At 32.9% G+C, this 19,191-nt stretch overlaps 1 protein-coding gene across 1 annotated transcript; it reads left to right on the forward strand.

Moving 5' to 3' along the window:
* Positions 1–4,563: 4,563 nt before the first annotated feature.
* Positions 4,564–12,538, forward strand: LOC133187994 (uncharacterized). Its single transcript, XM_061323383.1, has 4 exons — positions 4,564–4,603; positions 5,355–5,584; positions 5,738–5,921; positions 12,420–12,538. Exons 1-4 carry the CDS (start codon positions 4,567–4,569, stop codon positions 12,536–12,538), a joined length of 570 nt encoding a protein of 189 aa, XP_061179367.1. The 5' UTR covers positions 4,564–4,566.
* Positions 12,539–19,191: the final 6,653 nt, after the last annotated feature.

Below are 19,191 nucleotides of genomic sequence, written 5' to 3' on the forward strand. Positions count from 1 at the left end.
GAAAATATCAATTTTATTAAATGAATAAATGATAATATTTCATTGTTGAGATTATAGAAATTAATCTAAGCTAGCTTCTATAAAACAAACACCAACTTAGCTTCTTAGCTTAGCTTGAATGGCAGTCATTTCAATACATGTATTAAGAACCATTATCAGTTTCTTCTCAAATTTATCCGCAATAATTTTTATTTTATCATAATCATGTCATTTTATGAATTTTTTTATTTTGAAATTTAAATATCATGGAATCTTGACATTGTTCTACAAAAATGCTTGCATTTACACATTATTTTAATGTCCAACACAACGAAGACTTTAAACATTACCTTCACGACCTTCTCTAAATTGACTGCCCCTCTGACGGAGTATAAAACAAGATATGCAGTATCCTTGAACTCCGTATAGATAAGACCTCATGGAACTAAGTCATAATGACTGCACTTTTACTACCATTCCCTAAAATCAAAGGTATAAAAGCTCTGAAAGTAGGACAAAAGATATACAGATAAAAGTGTCTTCTCAAGTTATAATACCTGGTAACTCGCTATTAATAGACATTCAAAGTTCTAATTCTTATTACAAAGAAAAATATCTTGTAATCACGGGAATTCTTTTTTTCTTTCTAAAGGCACTGATTTAATGTTTTACTCTTTGTTCATTGTCATTGAAATTTAAAAAGAATGGTCCGAAGTATGAAATTTGTTGACCAACTGATTAAGGTCAAGATCTAGTAAATGAGTTTAGACTTTCTTCTTGGTGCTAGATTCATTATGACGTCATAATTGATTTATACTTAATTTTTCCCGTACTTTACGGCTTCAATAGAATTATGTAGAAACTAAAGCACTTACATGGAATTCAATTTGAAATCATGTCATATGTAACCCCGATACCCTTATTCAGTTTAATATCATTTTAAAGTAGAGATCAAGAAGATATGAAAAACCGTTTTCTGAGAGACTGTAGGCAAAATTGATACATTTCCTTTGTCTGAGATGGAAAAAACCTCCCATATTTATACCAGACTTTCTTCATTTTTCATTGAAAATGGGCAGTTTATAATATGTTTTTCCGATGAGTTTACCCCAAAATTATGTCTGGGTACACCTTATTTTACCAAGCTATATTCGTAAAGGATCATTCAAAGAATGTGTATCTCAAATTTGAGAAATCTGTGGGCACCTGTCATTCACTAGATCTTGACCTTAAGATGTATTTCTTATTAGGATAAATCATAAGAAATCAGGAAGTATGTACGGCTTTTAATAGCCTTCATTTGGACCTTTGTAAGGCGAGGTGATGGGGTACACGGACGGCGGCTCTTCTTGAGTCAGAAATGAATCTTTTGTCGTTCAAAAAGGTGACCAATCTCATTTATCCCATAAACCGTGAAAAGTGAGAGCAGGGCCACAATCACGGAGCCCTGGAAAAACCAGAGGTTATTTAAGAATTATCAAATGTTCTATGTATATATTATAGGGGTGCATGGAAAAATTATTTTACATTTTTTATTTCTGGAGACTAACAAAGTTACAATTAGTCAAATAAGTTAAAAGCATTCTATGAAGTGCAGTTTTAATTTTGTACAAATCATGTAACATGAAGCTACGTTGAGGCCCCAGCACTGGTTCAAAATATTACAGAACTATATTATTTTTATTTAAGAAAAGTTAAAGAATTCCTCTAGAGCATAAAGATTTAAATGAAATATATGGAGATAACGAACAGTATTCAAGCTCAAAAGTCCATTAAACAATACAAAATAGGAGCAGAGTAAACACGGACCTCCAAAACATCAGAGGTGGGATCAGGTGCCATGAAGGAGTAAGCATCCCCTGCCGACCGGTCACACCCGCCGTGTGCTCCTTGTCATGATCGGGAAATAACGGAAAAATCCATCGACAATTCAGAGTGTAAATAATGGCCTAACAATTAGTATGTCAGTCAGCATTTGACTCAACGATAAATTATATTTGCTGACAAGGTCATTGTATCGACCATAGAACTTACGAAATGATGACTTTAAACGAGACTGCTGATATTCTTGTTTCAACAACTAGTTTGTCAATAATTTACCTCGTTTTAGAAATTGTACATACGTAGAGCATGCTCTTGCGTATCGAATTAACTGAGAGATAAAAAAAAAAGTATGCAGGTGATGAAGGTATATTGCTGCATAAGTAAGGGAAGTTGACAATTGAAAAGTCAAAGTCATAAAGTTTATGATAAAGTTTTGTTGTTACGTTGCCATTAACGTCTTTTTCTAGTAAAATATCCAAATATGAAACAGATGTGTCAGACTCTGTGGTATCTTTTATCTCAAGCTCACCGGGATATATCATATCGACAAAAGAATGGAAATAACCATTGTTAATTGTCAATACGTCGTCGATATATCTAAATGTCGAGTTGAAGGCCACAGCAAGTGTTTTCTTCTTTCCATGTATAAGATTTTGGACAAATTCTGCTTCATATGAATACAAATAAAGGTCTGCTAATAACGGGGCGCAATTGGTACCCATGGGAATTAAATGTTAAATAATTTTCAAACACTCCCATATACGAGGGTTGTCCCAAAATTCCGTAAACTGAGTTCATATCTATTGCAGAAATCAACATATCTCAGTATAATTTTGTAGGTGTATAAAGTGTGTTTTAAGCTTATAAATTTCGAAGTTTTAACATCATTACTACCTTGTCCTACCATCCGGCGCAATCTTCGACGTCAAAAATACGTAAACGTCACCGGTACGAATTTTTGGAGGAAATACAATAATTATCAGAATCACATTTTCTACTTTAACGTAAAAATTTATGAAATAAATATGAAATATTATAATTGTTATGATGTACTTAACATTAAAATATACGCCAAAAAAGTTTAAATTGCATGCATCTATTGATAATTCATGAACATTTCCTGTATCTTCGAGGGATTTTTCTTTCGTCTTTCCTAATGGAGTTGCACTCTGTAGCTTTGACGACGATTTCTTTGTCGATTTCTTTCGGCTGGTCTCTTTCCTTGCTTCGTTTTCAACATATACCTTGGAAAACTGTTTATGTCATTCAAATAACATAAACTTCAATATATCAATGTGATTCAAACATTTGTGTCTTCTAATGCACCTCAACTGGGTGCTAAATTAAAGTTCCGAACTACATTTTATCATAATTCCATTGCGCCGCCTGTGTCAACGCGGCGTCACTTTTTTTAAACAGTCAAGTGTCTAACCAGTGCAAATAAACGTTATAAAATTCTTATTAATGAAGGCATATGCGTTGAAATTGGAATAAAGATACTTATTCATGTCATTTGAGAAACTATCATTTTTATCCCAGGAAATTTTGACAAGAAATTTCTTTTTTGCGAGATTTTACATTTTATATACCGATTTTTATAGCAAATTTTGAGATTGCGCCTCTTTACATCAGACATTGAATTATTTCATTTAAATAGCATAAATCTGTGTAATTACGCAATTTTTTACATTAAAAATATTAGTTGTTAGTAGTTTTAGTTATTTTGAAAGTTTCATTAATGTATGACACTGGGTTACCACAAAACGATGCTTGTCTACGGAATTTTGGGACAATCCTCGTAGGTAAGATTGAGGTTTGTTTGCGTAGTTATGCCTAAGGCTAGGATGAGATCAAAAGAACCTGTATCATGAATTTTTACATTACAAGGCAAAGGAATAGTACATCGAGTCATATTTGTGGCCATCGGCTCATTGATTAATTAATTTCATTTGGCATTCAATCTTACCATATACTCTTATTTTTTACTTTAAAAATTCCACATAAGTTCCAATCTTCTATTCTTTTTTGAAGAAATATCTATATAATTAAATGAAGTTTTCATTTATCAAAACACTCTTCTGACATGGCTATAATTATCTATGCATCATAAACATACGGAATTTCATACGAAATACGGAATTTCCCAATATGAGAACTAACGTAAAATCAGTGATGCGAAAGTTTTCTTTTCATTACAACTTAAAGGTCACTGCAATTTACGCATTATAAAGATTTGTTATGCTAACTTTAGGATTGTGAGTATACTTTCAGGGTTTGCCTTTGATAATTCATCCCACAATGAAGGGTATACGAGATTAATTCTAAATAAACATTGTTGTTACTTTTTTATGAATTAAGGTGAATTAACGACTAGGGATTGTTATCTTATAAAGATTAGACATAATTATACGCAAATTTATACGAGGTTCATCAGAAAAACGATTGTCTTTTATGTTCAGTGTTTTTGTTTTTTGTTCTGTCCTTAAGTAAAACATATGATGTGGAAATCCATTGAATTGATAGATACACGTTAGAATTATACCAGATGATGTCTGTAAAAAACGAAAAGATATAAGGGAAAGTGAAGCATTAGACTTTAAGATTTTTTTTGCAGGCACTGGTGAGTTTTTCAATTATTTGCATGATGAAGTATTTATGAAACCAGTCAAGTATTGAAATTGGAATGATGATGTACAATGTATATGGTTGCTGAATTGTAGAATGTACATGACGTCAACGTTTCGGATTACAAGTATTGTGCTTATGTCTGCGCTGGTGGAAAGTCAATACAATAAAACAAGTAACTATAGTAAACTAATATGCATTCGATTTCATAATTGCATTTTCTGAATACCATGATCTAACTGTTCTGAAATTCCATATTCTCTCTCTCTCTCTCTCTCTCTGATTTGCTGGGGTCTGTTTTACAAAAGAACCTAAGAGTAAGACTAAAAACCTAAGTAAATTGTAAAATTTTGCAAAATAAATTTTCTGTTTAAAATTGCTGGGGTAAAATTATCTTTCTATATTCCTTTAAAAAAGATAAAAATCGTTTTAAATTTAATGTAAATGAAATATGGAGATAACGAACAGTATTCAAGCTCAAAGTCCATTAAAACAATACAAATCGTGAGTAAAGCAAACACGGATCTCCAAAAACAGAGATGGGATCAGATGCCATGGGGAGTGAGCATCCCCTGCCGACCGGTCAGACCCGCCGTGTGCTCCTTGTAATGATCGGTAAATAACGGAAAAATCTGTCGAAAATTCAGTATGTAAATAGTGGTCTAACAATAAGTATGAAAAACGTCAGCATTAGACTTAATGATAGATTGTTTTTGCTGAGAAGGTCATTGTATCGACCATAGAACTTACGAAATCAGGACTAACGAGATTGCTGATATTCTTGTTTCATCAACTAATCATCAACTCATCATCAATAAGAAAGTTATCAGCAGAATTAAATTTTAGTCTTAGTCGTAAGTTCTTTTGTAAAACGGGCCCTGTATACTATTTCAATTCGTTCAAATTTTCTTCATGTTATTTTTCAGTATTTGTTTCGAAATTGACATGTGAATCAAATTCATTATACCACTCCGTTGACATAGGCTATAACTACTATCTTATCTGGAATGGAACATACTTGCCAGCTGTCAATAGAGGATGCAAGATGATGTTTGAACCAGAATTAGATAGTAAAATCTGTGTTGAAGTTATTGAGTTTAACATAGAGGAATGTGGCATGTGCGTTAACTACTATGATGAATGGTTCTTAGATAATGTGAGATATCAATTTACGATATAATAACCTATAAATAACATTAATTTTTCAGACGGAGTTTTCCCCAGCAATAATCCATATTAAATTTGTATTATGTTCTTTTATGAAATCAATTAATCTTTATATTATTGATATAAATTCGTTTTATTTAAGAGTTATGGATGTAAGGACACTCCCTCGAAGTATTGTCATAGTTTTGGAGAAATATATGTGGAACTATTAAATGGTAAAGTTGCTGACAAGACTCCGAAAAAAGGAACATCAAATGTTTTTCGTTTGAAAATATACGCTCAGAAAGACACTTTCTACAAGGACAAAGATAATCATATCAGTTCTAGTAAGTATAGATTCATTTTTCTATTGCTGTACATTTGTATTTGAACGTAAAACGCAAGCGCGGGGAATCGAATTTTTTCCACTTCTGACAGAACAATTTCAATAATATATATTATTATATTTTCAACATGGAAATACTGTGATTTATTCATTGAATAAAAGTGATATTCTCTCTTAGTGTGAAAGGATACCAAAGTGATATTCTGTCACAGTTTGAAAGGATAAGTAAGTAAATATAATTTCTGGGTTGTAATAAGATTGAGATAGTAATTAAACCATCTTGATAGGGACTAAAACTGCAAATTTCTTCCCAAATATGTTGCTAAAATCCATGTTACCATGTTTTCAATCTCACAACTGTTAAGCTATGACGTCTCAACTACTCAACTATGACCTATGTCACAACTGCTCAACTATAACCTATGTCACTGTGTTAAGAAAAGACAGAGGCAAAGGGAAAGTCAAAGAAAATGCAATAAAAAGAAAATTCAATGTTCATATGTTGGATATGGAATTTATTTCACTCGTGAGACAGAGGATTTTTCGATATTTTAACTCGGGCTTTGCACTCGTGAAAATATAGAAAAAAAATCCGGGCCCACTCGTGAAATAAATTCCATATCCAGCTACAAAACATAGAATATCTTCTATTTTTAGTTTCTACTGACAGTTAATTACAGGCTTCTAGCAGGAAGAAATACTATGCTCAAAATTCTGCAGTTAACTTTAGAGCATAAGTAGATATACACCTTTCCCCAATCCCCATTTTTGTAAAAAAAAAACTGAAAAATGATACCTGTTATACTATTTTATTATAGATATGGTACTTCGCGAGCTTTTATTCCATTTCCAATAAAGATAAAAGAAGCAAATATGAACATTTTACTGAAAAAAATTTCAGCACAGTTTATGTTAAATTAACTTTTAACACCTTATTTATAGGCCTAGTATTTAATACAAGACTGTATTTAGGGAAAAAAAACCTAATGACATGTATTGATTAAAGCACAAATTGTTAACAACTTTTGTTATATTTGAACAATACCATATTCATTAATTGACATGTAAGCAAGTTTATTATGAAATACAAATTTTACTTTGGGTTCGTTGCCATGATGCTCTCAGTGGCGAATATGCACATTTTACTGATAAATTTATTAGCACAACCTACTAATAGTCTTTCGATATATAAATATATTTTCAACTTACAGTTTTATAAATTGCTTTATCATTATTTCCATGCTCATTCACACCAAAGTTTTTTTTTTATTCATGAAGTGATAATCGCCTCGTTTTTCTTTTTAACATCGGGCTTGATGCCATATGATGTTCTAGAAATTTCCGTCAGGATTAAGATCGGTGAATTACGAAAACGATTTGCAGATTTTCCTTTTTAATCGGTTATAAAAACTTCTTTTTTATATCACTTAAATGAAGTTTTGATTGAATAATTCAGTGATGACGTTTTAAATAATAAATAATTGATTGCTTGTTGTCAGTTTCATTAAAATTGCAAGTAACGTAGATCAACCAACCGTTACCACCGCCGTACTCTCTTATTTGCTATTTCAGGGCTGTTTATCAAAAATGAAAGTAGACTTTTCATTTAATTTACGATAATTACTATGCGAGTGAAGTTAAATGTAGTTTACGGACAATACCCCATACCTAAGTGTAAGTATGAACTCAGGTGCAGGCGTTTCCGAGTTAATTTGCAACATAGATTAATTTATAAGTATAGCTGTTGCAATTAAAATTTAAGGAATTACTGTCTAGTTTGTTGACACGTATTGGATAATTTATCACACGTCTCCATCTGACTTTAATGCTCACTTGAATAATGAGGGCCCTGTTCTTCATCAGAGTTTTTCCTTAAAAATTCCTCTTTGAAAATTTGACATTGTGGCCCCATCCAATCCTGAGGGTCAGGATTTGAACAATCTTGAAACTACACTACCTGAGGATGCTTTCATATGAATATGACTTTTCATGCTTTGTGGCCAGAACCTACGTCTGGGGGTCATGATTTACACAAATTTAATAATTTAATAAAGCTTTTGCATAAGTGTAAACTTTTCTCCCTGTGGTTCTTAGTTAAGAATTTTTGATAGGTACCATTAAATTTTTGCTAAATAAATTCTTAATTATCTTTTCTTGAAAAAGGATTTGGCCCTTCATTTGAACAAAATTGAATTCCCTTTACCCAAGGATTTTTGTGAACATTTTTATTTAAAATTGTTCCAGTGGTTCTTGAGAAGTTGCGGACGGACGAACAGACAGGCGGGTTCCAGACAAATGAGTTTTCAGCTCAGTTGAGCTAAAAAGAACGTTTACAGTATTTTGAACCGAGCAGTGAGGATTGTGATTCGTATATCAGAATTAAAGGATAAATTTCTGACGACAAATGAACATTTTATTTTTGTGAAAACACAAAAGACCTCATTTTACGTAAAATTAGTAAGTCATAAAACTCTCAACTCGAATAAGATAAACAACAGAAAATGATAATGAAAAATTAGATAAGACCTTGAAAACAAAGTTGGTCTTTACAGGGTTATTGTAAGGTATATGTAGATCAGCAAATTTTGAATTGTTTCAAAAGGGATTTCGATTAATATATTTTGTTAAAGAGTATAATATCAGACAAAGGCTTTCTTTGACAATATGTTAATTTGATAATTGTTTGATAATTGAATCTACACAACATAGGGAAGCTTGCATATGAATACGAGCAGATGTGCCCCCTTCCCCTTGCTGATCTTGAGAAAATTTTAATTTTTTAAAAATATTTTGCATATATAAACTCATATATATCTTTGATCTCAAGGTTTGCCTCGTCCTAGCCATGAAGACTTAACTATCTTAACAAAACATGGGATGGCTACCTTAAAAAAATTCAATCGTTTGCTTCTTTCTCATCAAGGATATCTTTAAAACATTTTTTATATATTTTTGTGATAAAACATCTACCCTACATATTGCGATTTTGAATTTACACTATATTCAATATAACTGCAATTTTCGTACTGTGGCTCTGCTGTTACTTGAGAAAGAAATTCCGTATGTCCTAAAAAATATCCCCTTTTTAAGGCTTGTCCTAGCCAAGGAAGCCTTGTTTATAACAAAGTCTTAGGGATACATAAGTTAACTAATTTTAGGATTGCCATTCCTAAAAAGAAGATTATATATCTCTAGAATAACCACATTTCCTTGGAAAGTTCTATAAATGTTAAAAGTTAATTCCATTAATTAAAGTCATACAAGACAAAAACATAGAATTGAGATTATTTCATATCTAGTTATATTTTGTTTTATTATAAATACGCATAGGGCTCAACTGGAACGATATCATAAATGTGAAAAAGGAAAAAGGGTAAAATTTCAAGTTTTGTACCAAGATTTAGACTACTTATACTGTAAAAAAAACAATGTCAGGCAATGATATTGGTAACTACGAGGGTTGTCCCAGAAAAACGCGAACATTTTCAATATTTTTGTTTCACTAATATTATAAAGCTAAAAATTGGCATGCATTAAAATCAACTTTTTTTAAAAAAAATAAATCACAGAAATTTCGGTAAAATATCTCTACAAATAACATTTTTCTCTTTAGTAAACGAATCATTCAAAATAGCTGTCACATCAACACGCAACACCGACGCTCGCGGAGTTTTTGAATTTGTTCAGGAATTGCGCGTATTTACAAATTCGTTCGAAGCATACATTCGATACTGCATTTAACTTTTTTTAGTTACCGAGTTATCCATTTCACGCGCACTACAGTTTAGAATACATCAAGGAATAATTTTTTTTTAATAGACAATTTCCCAACCCCAATCATAAACCTAACTGCTCAAACACTTAGCGGTGGTTTCCACGTTTGACGTCCAACTCTATAACCTTTTCAGATTGTCGTCATTTTTGTTGGTCTACCAAACACGTCTTCCATCGGATAACTAATCCATTCATCTTTGAACCTCTTTTACTATGTATAAACCTGTAATCGATACATGTATCCATGTCGTTTCTTCGTTCCCAACTCTTTTTCCATATTAACAGTCAAGCCCCGCCCCACACAGTGCTGGGTGATAATTTGGTACTCCGCATTATCGCTCGTCGTCGCCGTTTTTGGCAATATCTTATTAATAGTGCTTGTGCATAGAACGTTATATTTTTATTATATATGATGTTAGAGCATTGATTTTTAACAAAGAGGTACTCCAGATCTTAACGTTTCTAAAGATATGATTTTTGGCACATTATATTTCCGTATAACCTGGTAATAAAGAAAACATTACTATCAATGTTATTTTTAAAAGTCAAGAGATTGCCATGCGCCGACCACCGATATATAACAACCTTTAAATGTTTTTTTATAAATGCAAATGGCATTGGAACCTTACTTTATTTAGCCAAAATGACAAAAATATCATTTCCCAGTCTTATGCCAAAAATAAATAATTTTGGTCTGGAAGTTCTTGAAATATTAAAAAAACTTCGCTTTTTTCTGGGACAACCCTAGTATAAGCCCAGGAAATATTTTTTCTCGACACTTGTACTGTGTTACTCATGTTTGTTTTGGTAACACTGTACGTTGTTAACAATTGTATCTTTGTAAATTGGGTCTTACTAAAACATGTTTATCTCCATTGTTCTAAGATATATCTTCCATTTAAGCTCTTACCTTTTTTTTATTTGATTTATTTTGCTTTGTTTTTTTTTGTTTTGTTTTGTTTTGTTTTTGTTTTTTTTTTTGTTGTTTTTTTTTTTTTTGTTTTTTTGTTTTTTGTTTTTTTGTTTCTTGCACGCCGAGTAAAAAGAAAATGATTCTTTATGAAATATAATTCCTTCATGATCGAGGGGCTTATTGAATTTGATGAATTTGTTTTATTTTCGAAGTTTTATTCTACTAGTTTTGTAATAAGAAATTTTCAAAAGTGTGGGGGAGGGGGGGTGGGGTGTTTAACTGAAAAACAAATCATCATTTAGAAACACATAAATATATTTCTCTTACACCATGCAAAGGGGTTTTAATCATAAAATATCCAAAGCAGGATTAATTGGATAAACAGCAAATCAATTGATTGGAGAAGCAGCAAATTATAAGAGAGAATTTAATTCCAGATTTCCTGATCATTTGCCTTGTTGCCGTAGTTGTTGTAATCATTGTGATTCACGTTGCATGCTTCTTCATTTGCCGAGGTAAAAGGTCCCAAGGGTTCGTGTTTCAAAATTCTGAGATTCCACATACACGCTTGGACGAAACATCTACTAATTTAGGTACATGAAATGCTTTCATTAATAAAGATTAAAAATTAAAATATATATATATATATATATATATATATATACGAGGGTTTTCCCAGAAAAACGCGAACATTTTCAATATTTTTTGTTTCACTAATAATATAAAGTTTAAAATTGGCATATACCATAATTAACATTTTTGAACACTGACGACGTCAAAACGTAGCTCGTGGCGTTTGTGAATTTATTATGGAATCGTGCTTCTGATTTAATTCGACTCTGTACTTAATTTTCTTTGAGTTACGAGATTATCCATATTAGATATTAGCGTTAAAAAAAGATCGTGCAATTAATACCCGTATTAGAAAATTTTCCAACCCCGTTCATAAACCTAACTGCTAGTATAGTTGAAAGGCTGTCGCCAAGTATGACGCTCAGCTCCTGACTTTTCAACTTGTCTTTATTTCTGTTGTTCTACTAAACACTTCTTCCATTAAATAACCAGTCAAACCTCGAACCTCTACAACTAGGTATAAATCTATGTTCGAGACGTATGTGTCGTTCCATCGTTAACATCTCTTTTCCCGTATGAACAAGAGCCATATCCCGCTCAGTAAAGTACTGCTTGATAGATAATTTGGTACTCCACATTATCGCCTGACATCACAATTTTTGACAATATCTAACTAAAAGTGTTTTGGCATTTAACGCCATATTTTTGTCATTTGTGATGCCAAATTAAAGAATTTTTACACCTGAATACTCCAGAAAATAGAGTTTCTACGAAGGTAATTTTTTAATATTATATTTCCGTATTGCTTGGTAATAAAGAAAACTTCATTGACAATTTCTAAAACTTAAAACATTGCCGTGCGCCTACCACCGATATTTGACACACTTTTAATTCTGTTGTTACATGAATATGACATTACAATATAAAAATATTTTGTCAAAATAACGAAAATATTACTTCCCAACAGAGTGCAAAAAATTATTAATTTTTGTTGAATAGTTTTTGAAATATTTAAAAAGTTCGCGTTTTGTGAGACAACCCTCGTATATATAGAATACAATTTACTTATTGTAAACTGAAGCAGATTAATTGCCCTTTTTGAATGACTAGATGGATTTTATAAAGTAGCGAGTTGTTGTTTATTTGTCGACTCAATCATAACAAATGGAAATTTAGGTAGATTTTCACTGAACATTTCATTTCGTTACATATGATATACTGTTTATTGTTTGATTTTAGATCCTCCACAAACAATTCTTAACCAGCCGCCTTGCAACACAAACAACGAGGAAATGACAACAGAAAACCAAGATACCGTTCCTATTGTATTACATGAATATGAAGTCTGCAATGCTTGAACTATTCCAAGTGCTAGTAAATGAGCCAGGTCACGATATGCGTAAAATGATTTTTTGTATAGATTCATTGTTTTATTTGAACATATTGTGTAAAATATACAATTGTATTAGGCAGCGGACATTGCCTGTATAAACCTTCTCAACAGACCATTGACCCATCTATGAATTGTTCAGATTTGTTTTGTGTACGTATGTTGCCACCACTATTGAAATAACGACCACTATTGAAATAATTATTTCAATAGTGGTCGTTATTTCAATAGTGGTTGCAACATACGTATCTTTTTTTCCATATTTTTAACTACTCTTCTAGTTATCAGCTATACGGTAGTTAGTATGTTAAGACACCTTCATTTGTAATGCTTCACTTAATCGGTATGACTTATTTGATATGTACTAGGAGACTACTTGTTCATGCATTCAATCCTGAGACGTTAATAAAGTGTTAAAAGTTTTTTTTTTCTTAATTTTATCCACGCTTTGCTTTTCCTTATTACAGTGCATTCACATCTTATTTGTACATGGTGGCTGTAACCCGATGAATAATATACAAGGTCCCCCGCATAACCCAGCAAGCATTTAATAAATCCTTAAAAGTTTTTTTGCCTAAAAAGGTTGACACGACAAAAATAGTCAAATTGCAAAGTCTTATTTGACAAAGTAATATATTTCAGAAAGAACACTATTACTGTTTTAGCACTGTTTGTTATAATATTAATATTGGATCGATAAGTGTCTATGATTTGCATACAATATGATTTCAACATAAAGAAGTGAAAGTTAACAAAATTGAAATAAGATTTTAAGTTGATTTTAGTACTATTATTATTATTATTACTGTATTTGTATACCTTTACTCCAAAGAGAGTCTTAATTTGATGAAGATATATGGCATTACTTTTATAGCTCTATGGCTGGGGTCTGCATTTCCCGCTCCAGTATAAGTGTGGATCCGGAGTGTCAATATAACTAATCTAACACTGTTCAAAGTTTTATTAGGAGAACCGTCAGGGTAGCTCAGTCATCGGTATATGGTGACGTCTCTATATGAGTGAAAAATTCTCGAATCGGACATAAAACAACAAACAATCAATCAATCTTATTAGGATAGGAAGACCCGATACCTAAGTTTTAAGCTCACCTGAGCCGAAGGTTCAAGTGAGCTTTTCTGATCACATTTTGTCCGACGTCCGTCTGTCTATCTGTAAACTTGTCACATTTTGACTTCTTCTCAAGAATCACTGAACCAATTTCAAAAACCAATCTTGTCACAAAGTATCCTTGAGTAAAAGGAATTTAAGTTATTTTTCGAATTAAAGGCCACGCCATCTTTCAAGGGGAGATATTTACGAATTAGTTAAAAAATAATGGGTTCTTTTAAAAATCTTCTACTCAAACCCCTGGGCCAGGAAATATTAAACTTATGTGAAAGCATCCACGGATAATGTAGATTCAAGTTTTTACAAATCATGACTCCCAGGGGTAGGGTGAGACTACAGTCGGCGATCAAATTTTTACATAGGAATACATAGGGAAAATCTTGATAACCTTCTTTTCAAGAACAGCAAGGCCTCGATTAGTCATATTTAAATGGAAGAATCATCAGGTATTGTTGAATCAAGTTTATTCAAATTATGAACCCCGGGGGTAGGGTGGGGCGACAATGGACGATCAAAGTTTTATATAGGAATACTTTTGAAAAAATCTTCAAAAATCTTCTCAAGATCTACAAAGCTAATATTGGACTTTTGCGAGAAGCACTGACTTTTACAATCGACGGCTTACTTGGACATTCAAACCTGCCTAATGTACGGAGGTACTGAATTGATAATAGACATAAAAACCTGAGTAGTGGTTATAGGTATGTTGTTAGGATCGCTTACATGATTAACTTGTATGCAATAAACGCAAGAGATAATGGGAGGCAGAATAACATAACTTAAAATACCTTATTTGTGAAGAGAGGGGATTGAGGGTAGCGTGGTTGCCGTTCCCTTTCCAGACAACGTAATATGTGCTTTGAAATGGCCCATTATTATAGTTTAATTAACTGTTAAGCTTAATATTTATATCGCAAAAGAGCTTCCGTATGTTGTCATAGTGTAAAAGTAAGCCGTCGATTGTAAAAGTCAGCTCTTCTCGCAAAAGTCCATTGGTAATATTTGTATGGAATCATCATCAGATAGTGTAGAAACAAGTTGTTCAAATCATTACCCCCGGGGTGGGATAGCGTCATAATGGACGATTTAAGTTTTACATAGGAATACACTGATTTTTTTTTCAAAACTCTTCTCAAGAACAACAAAGCTATGATTATATTTCATATATATAATATATATATAATATATCGTATTTATACAGAAGCACCCTCAGGTAGCATAGATTCAGGTTTGTTCAAATCATGACCCTCAGGAGTAGAGAGGGGCTAAAACAGGAGATTAAGGTTATAAGAAGAATATAAAAGATATGTCAAAAAAAAAATTGTTATCAAGAACAGCAAAGCCATTATTAGCCATGATATTAATTCAGAAGCATCCTAAGGTAGTGTAAATTCAATGTGTTCAAATCATGCCCCCTGGGGTAGGTGAAGACCACAATAGAAGATCAAACGTATAGGAAAAACTCTTTAAAAATCTAGTAAAGCCATGGTTAGTCAAAGAAATATGCAAGCATCCTCAGGTAGTGTAAAACTCAAGTCTGTTTATATCCCCAAGGACCACTTTTATAATAAAACTGTTTAATTCTGAACTGATTTTTGCTTTTTCCTAGCCAAAGTGCTCAGATGAGCGATATGTGGCCCATGGGCCTCTTGTTGTTAGGATGTGTGAGCAATCCCCTTGTCAATAAAATATATTTTAAACAATAGCTCTGTCTCCATATTCCTCTGTATTTGTAATCAGAAAAGAAGGGATAACTCCAGCCTTTACATCGGCTTGAACGTGATGGAATTACTCTTCTCAAAACAGGATTTTGCCAGGAACTTTAGTCAGCCAACATGGAAACAGGGAACCAAGATTCACCCTGGCACTAACTATAAAGGGTTTGTCAAAATTGGGGGGGGGGGGGTGATAATGACCTTGTAATTAGACAAAATGAAAGAATGTTCGTGTATATTGCTTTTTTATGGGTCATTGTGATAGTCATTATCACCCCCCATATTGCCAGGAACTTTAGTCGGCCAACATGGAAACAGGGAACCAAGATTCACCCTGGCACTAACTATAAAGGGTTTGTCAAAATTGGGGGGGGGGGTGATAATGACCTTGTAATTAGACAAAATGAAAGAATGTTCGTGTATATTGCTTTTTTATGGGTCATTGTGAAAGACCGACTGTAAATTCCAATTTATAGATTTGCTGGTCTATGGAGTGGAGCTATTGACTGTAAATCTAAATTCAGCGGAACAGAAAATGTTATTTTTTTGTTACGAAGATCTTTTCATTATTTTTCAGCAATTTGCAAACTTATTCATCTCCTTTTGAATTTGAATACGAATTCCAAGAAAGCGCCGTTTTATTAAATTTGATCTCCTCTAAGATGTAACCCCCTTTTTCAACAAACAAAATATTTCCAAATTGCGATTATCTATGAAAATAGCCGTTTCCTCGGAAAGTTGTATTTGCTTAATAAACAAATATACGTGCTACTGCCTTTAAATCAATGAAGTTTTAAATAAGCCAGTTGAACAGGCTTTGTTCCGAGTTCAGTTGTAATTTTGTGAATAACAAAATTTTACTTGCATAATTAAGGTTGTATAAATCTAATATAAAATCTATGTAGTTTGAATTTAGAACATAAATTTCATTTTTCTTTGTGATGGTGGTGGATGGGGAGGGGAAGGGGTGGTTGTTGTTTGCTTCTTTGTTCGCTTAACTTCTACTAATTTGATTAGAAGATAACCTTAAAACAAAAAGTGCATCCGTTTTAAAATGTTTCATTTTCAGAAAAAAGTAATGTAAAAAGAAAAAAAAGGTTTACATTTTCATCAAAAGTTAGGCATTTCATTTTTGATTTATTTTAATGATATGAGGATGTGTTTAATTACTGAAAATAGTATATAAATCTTTCTATGCACGGAATTATTAATATGAGTACACCATGTACATGAATATGCTTGTTGATGCATTAATGCAATTTACATTCTATTTAGACTCAAGAAAGTTAAGCAAGAAGTTTTAAAAAGTAAAACTTTAAAACCGTCAACTACAAAACATGTCTTACCTAAGCTGAGGTACATTTTTTTTTTATTTAAAGACCCATTTAAATGTCGGTAGAGTCTATAACATAACCCAGTCACGGTTTCCGGGAAAATTATTTCCGGTATGGTTTTCAAACGTACAATTTGCTTTAACACCGAACCCGATTGTATTTTTCGTGACATTGAGGCGGGAAATCCAAGTAAGGAAAAGTTCGAGGTATTGAATGCCGTTATCCTTTCATCTCAGCAACTGTATGAAATGGGTAAAGAAACAAGGTAAGAATGTTGTATGAAGATAATTATGATATAGTGAATATGCGGTATTCAAGAAATTCTCAACACCTGGATAAAGTTTTGTAAAGATATAATCACTGATAATACCCGGATTCAATGAGAGAGGATGCCAAATTTAGTCGAGTGTTAACAGTTGGTTTTTTTTTTTATTATTATTATTTTTTTCTTATCCATAGTGACAGTTGGAAAGATCTGTTCGATGGAAAATCAACATCACTATCTGGGTATGTGACATTTTCCACAAAATTGGACAAGTTGTTACAGGAGTATGATTATGCAACTTCCTCTAGGTTCCCTGTTTAAAAAGTTCCAAACAATTTGGAAAGGATGTTGGTAAGGTCTTGATGCGATATTTTATTTTTAAATGCAACTTTAGCAAAATAATTTCTTGAATCTTCTCATTATTGTAACCATTTTAAGCTCACCTGAACCATAGACTCATGGTGTCGGGTGGTTACATTTTGATTCCGTGTTTGACCTGCATGGTTACGACCTATTAAGTGGTTTTGACCTGCTCACAGGTAAGTACATGAGTAGCTGTATATTGATAACATAATAGCTTTTAAATTAATAATTAAAATATGCATTGTCGATAAAAAAAATCCTATGTAGACAAAAACAAAATGTGAAACTGTTGCAAGTGTTAATTAATTGCTTCAGAACAAAACCACTTGTGTTGAACATGGATTTATGTCGAAACCACGCGGGTCGAACAAGTAATAGGAAGGTAACCATCCCCATTCTAGGCTCACATGAGCTTTTGTGATTGAAATTTGTCCATTGTCTGTGTTGTTGGTGTGTTGGGTGTTGTAAACATTTAAAAACTTCTCAACTTATTCTCCAGAAAAGTTGAGAAGTTGAACTTAGAAACTTTTTTATGTATTTGTTCAAAGTAACCCCCCCCCCCTTTATCAGATTCACATTTGTTAATACCAATTTACACTGAAAATTCTTTTGCAATTACTGTAGACGTAGGAGAGATTGATAAATCCCATATCAGATTTGTGGACACACAGGAAAATGCTGAACCCCATATAGAATATGATGCTATCCCTTTCATTATTATGGGCAAAAAAATCTTGGAATGTCACCAGGGATATGACAGAGACAAACGAAACAACCAAAAGAAACAAAGCAAAGCAAGAGAAGATGTAAGTATGCATTATTTATTCTACTTCTAATAAACTAATAATGAGGCAAAGATGAGGACTGAGAAGGATAACCCACTGTCTAGGGTTTCACATTACATTTTATGAGAACTAGACCAGTTGGGCTACGGTATATCCATTCTCTGGGGAACAACATAACCCAGTCACTGTTTAACATAACCAAGTCACTGAGGAACATAACCCAGTCACTATACAACATAACCCAGTCACTGTTTAACATAACCCAGTCAATGTTCAACATAACCTAGTCACTGAACATCATAACCATGTAACTGAACAGCATAACCCAGTCACTGTTTAACATAACCCAGTCACTGAACAACGTAACCCAGTCACTGTTTAACATAACCCAGTCACTGTTTAACATAACCCAGTCACTGTTCAACATAACCCAGTCACTGAACAACATAACCCAGTCACTGTTTAACATAACCCAGTCACTGAACAACATAACCCAGTCACTGTTTAACATAACCCAGTCACTGTTTAACATAACCCAGTCACTGAGGAACATAACCCAGTCACTGTTTAACATAACCCAGTCACTGAACAACATAACCCAGTCACTGTTTAACATAACCCAGTCACTGTTCAACATAACCCAGTCACTGAACAACATAACCCAGTCACTGTTTAACATAACCCAGTCACTGTTTAACATAACCCAGTCACTGTTCAACATAACCCAGTCACTGTTTAACATAACCCAGTCACTGAACAACATAACCCAGTCACTGTTTAAAATAACCCAGTCACTGAGGAACATAACACAGTCACTGTTCAACATACTCCAGTCACTGTTCAACATACCCCAGTCACTGTTCAACATAACCCAGTCACTGTTTAACATAACCCAGTCACTGAACAACATAACCCAGTCACTGTTTAACATAACCCAGTCACTGTTCAACATAACCCAGTCACTGTTCAACATAACTAAGTCAGTCACTGAACAACATAACCCAGTCACTGAACAACATAACCCAGTCACT

Source organism: Saccostrea echinata, unplaced genomic scaffold, assembly GCF_033153115.1.
Source record: "Saccostrea echinata isolate AGI-Se365-2 ecotype Australia unplaced genomic scaffold, CSIRO_AGI_Sech_v1 ptg000015l, whole genome shotgun sequence".
Classification (NCBI taxonomy): domain Eukaryota; kingdom Metazoa; phylum Mollusca; class Bivalvia; order Ostreida; family Ostreidae; genus Saccostrea; species Saccostrea echinata.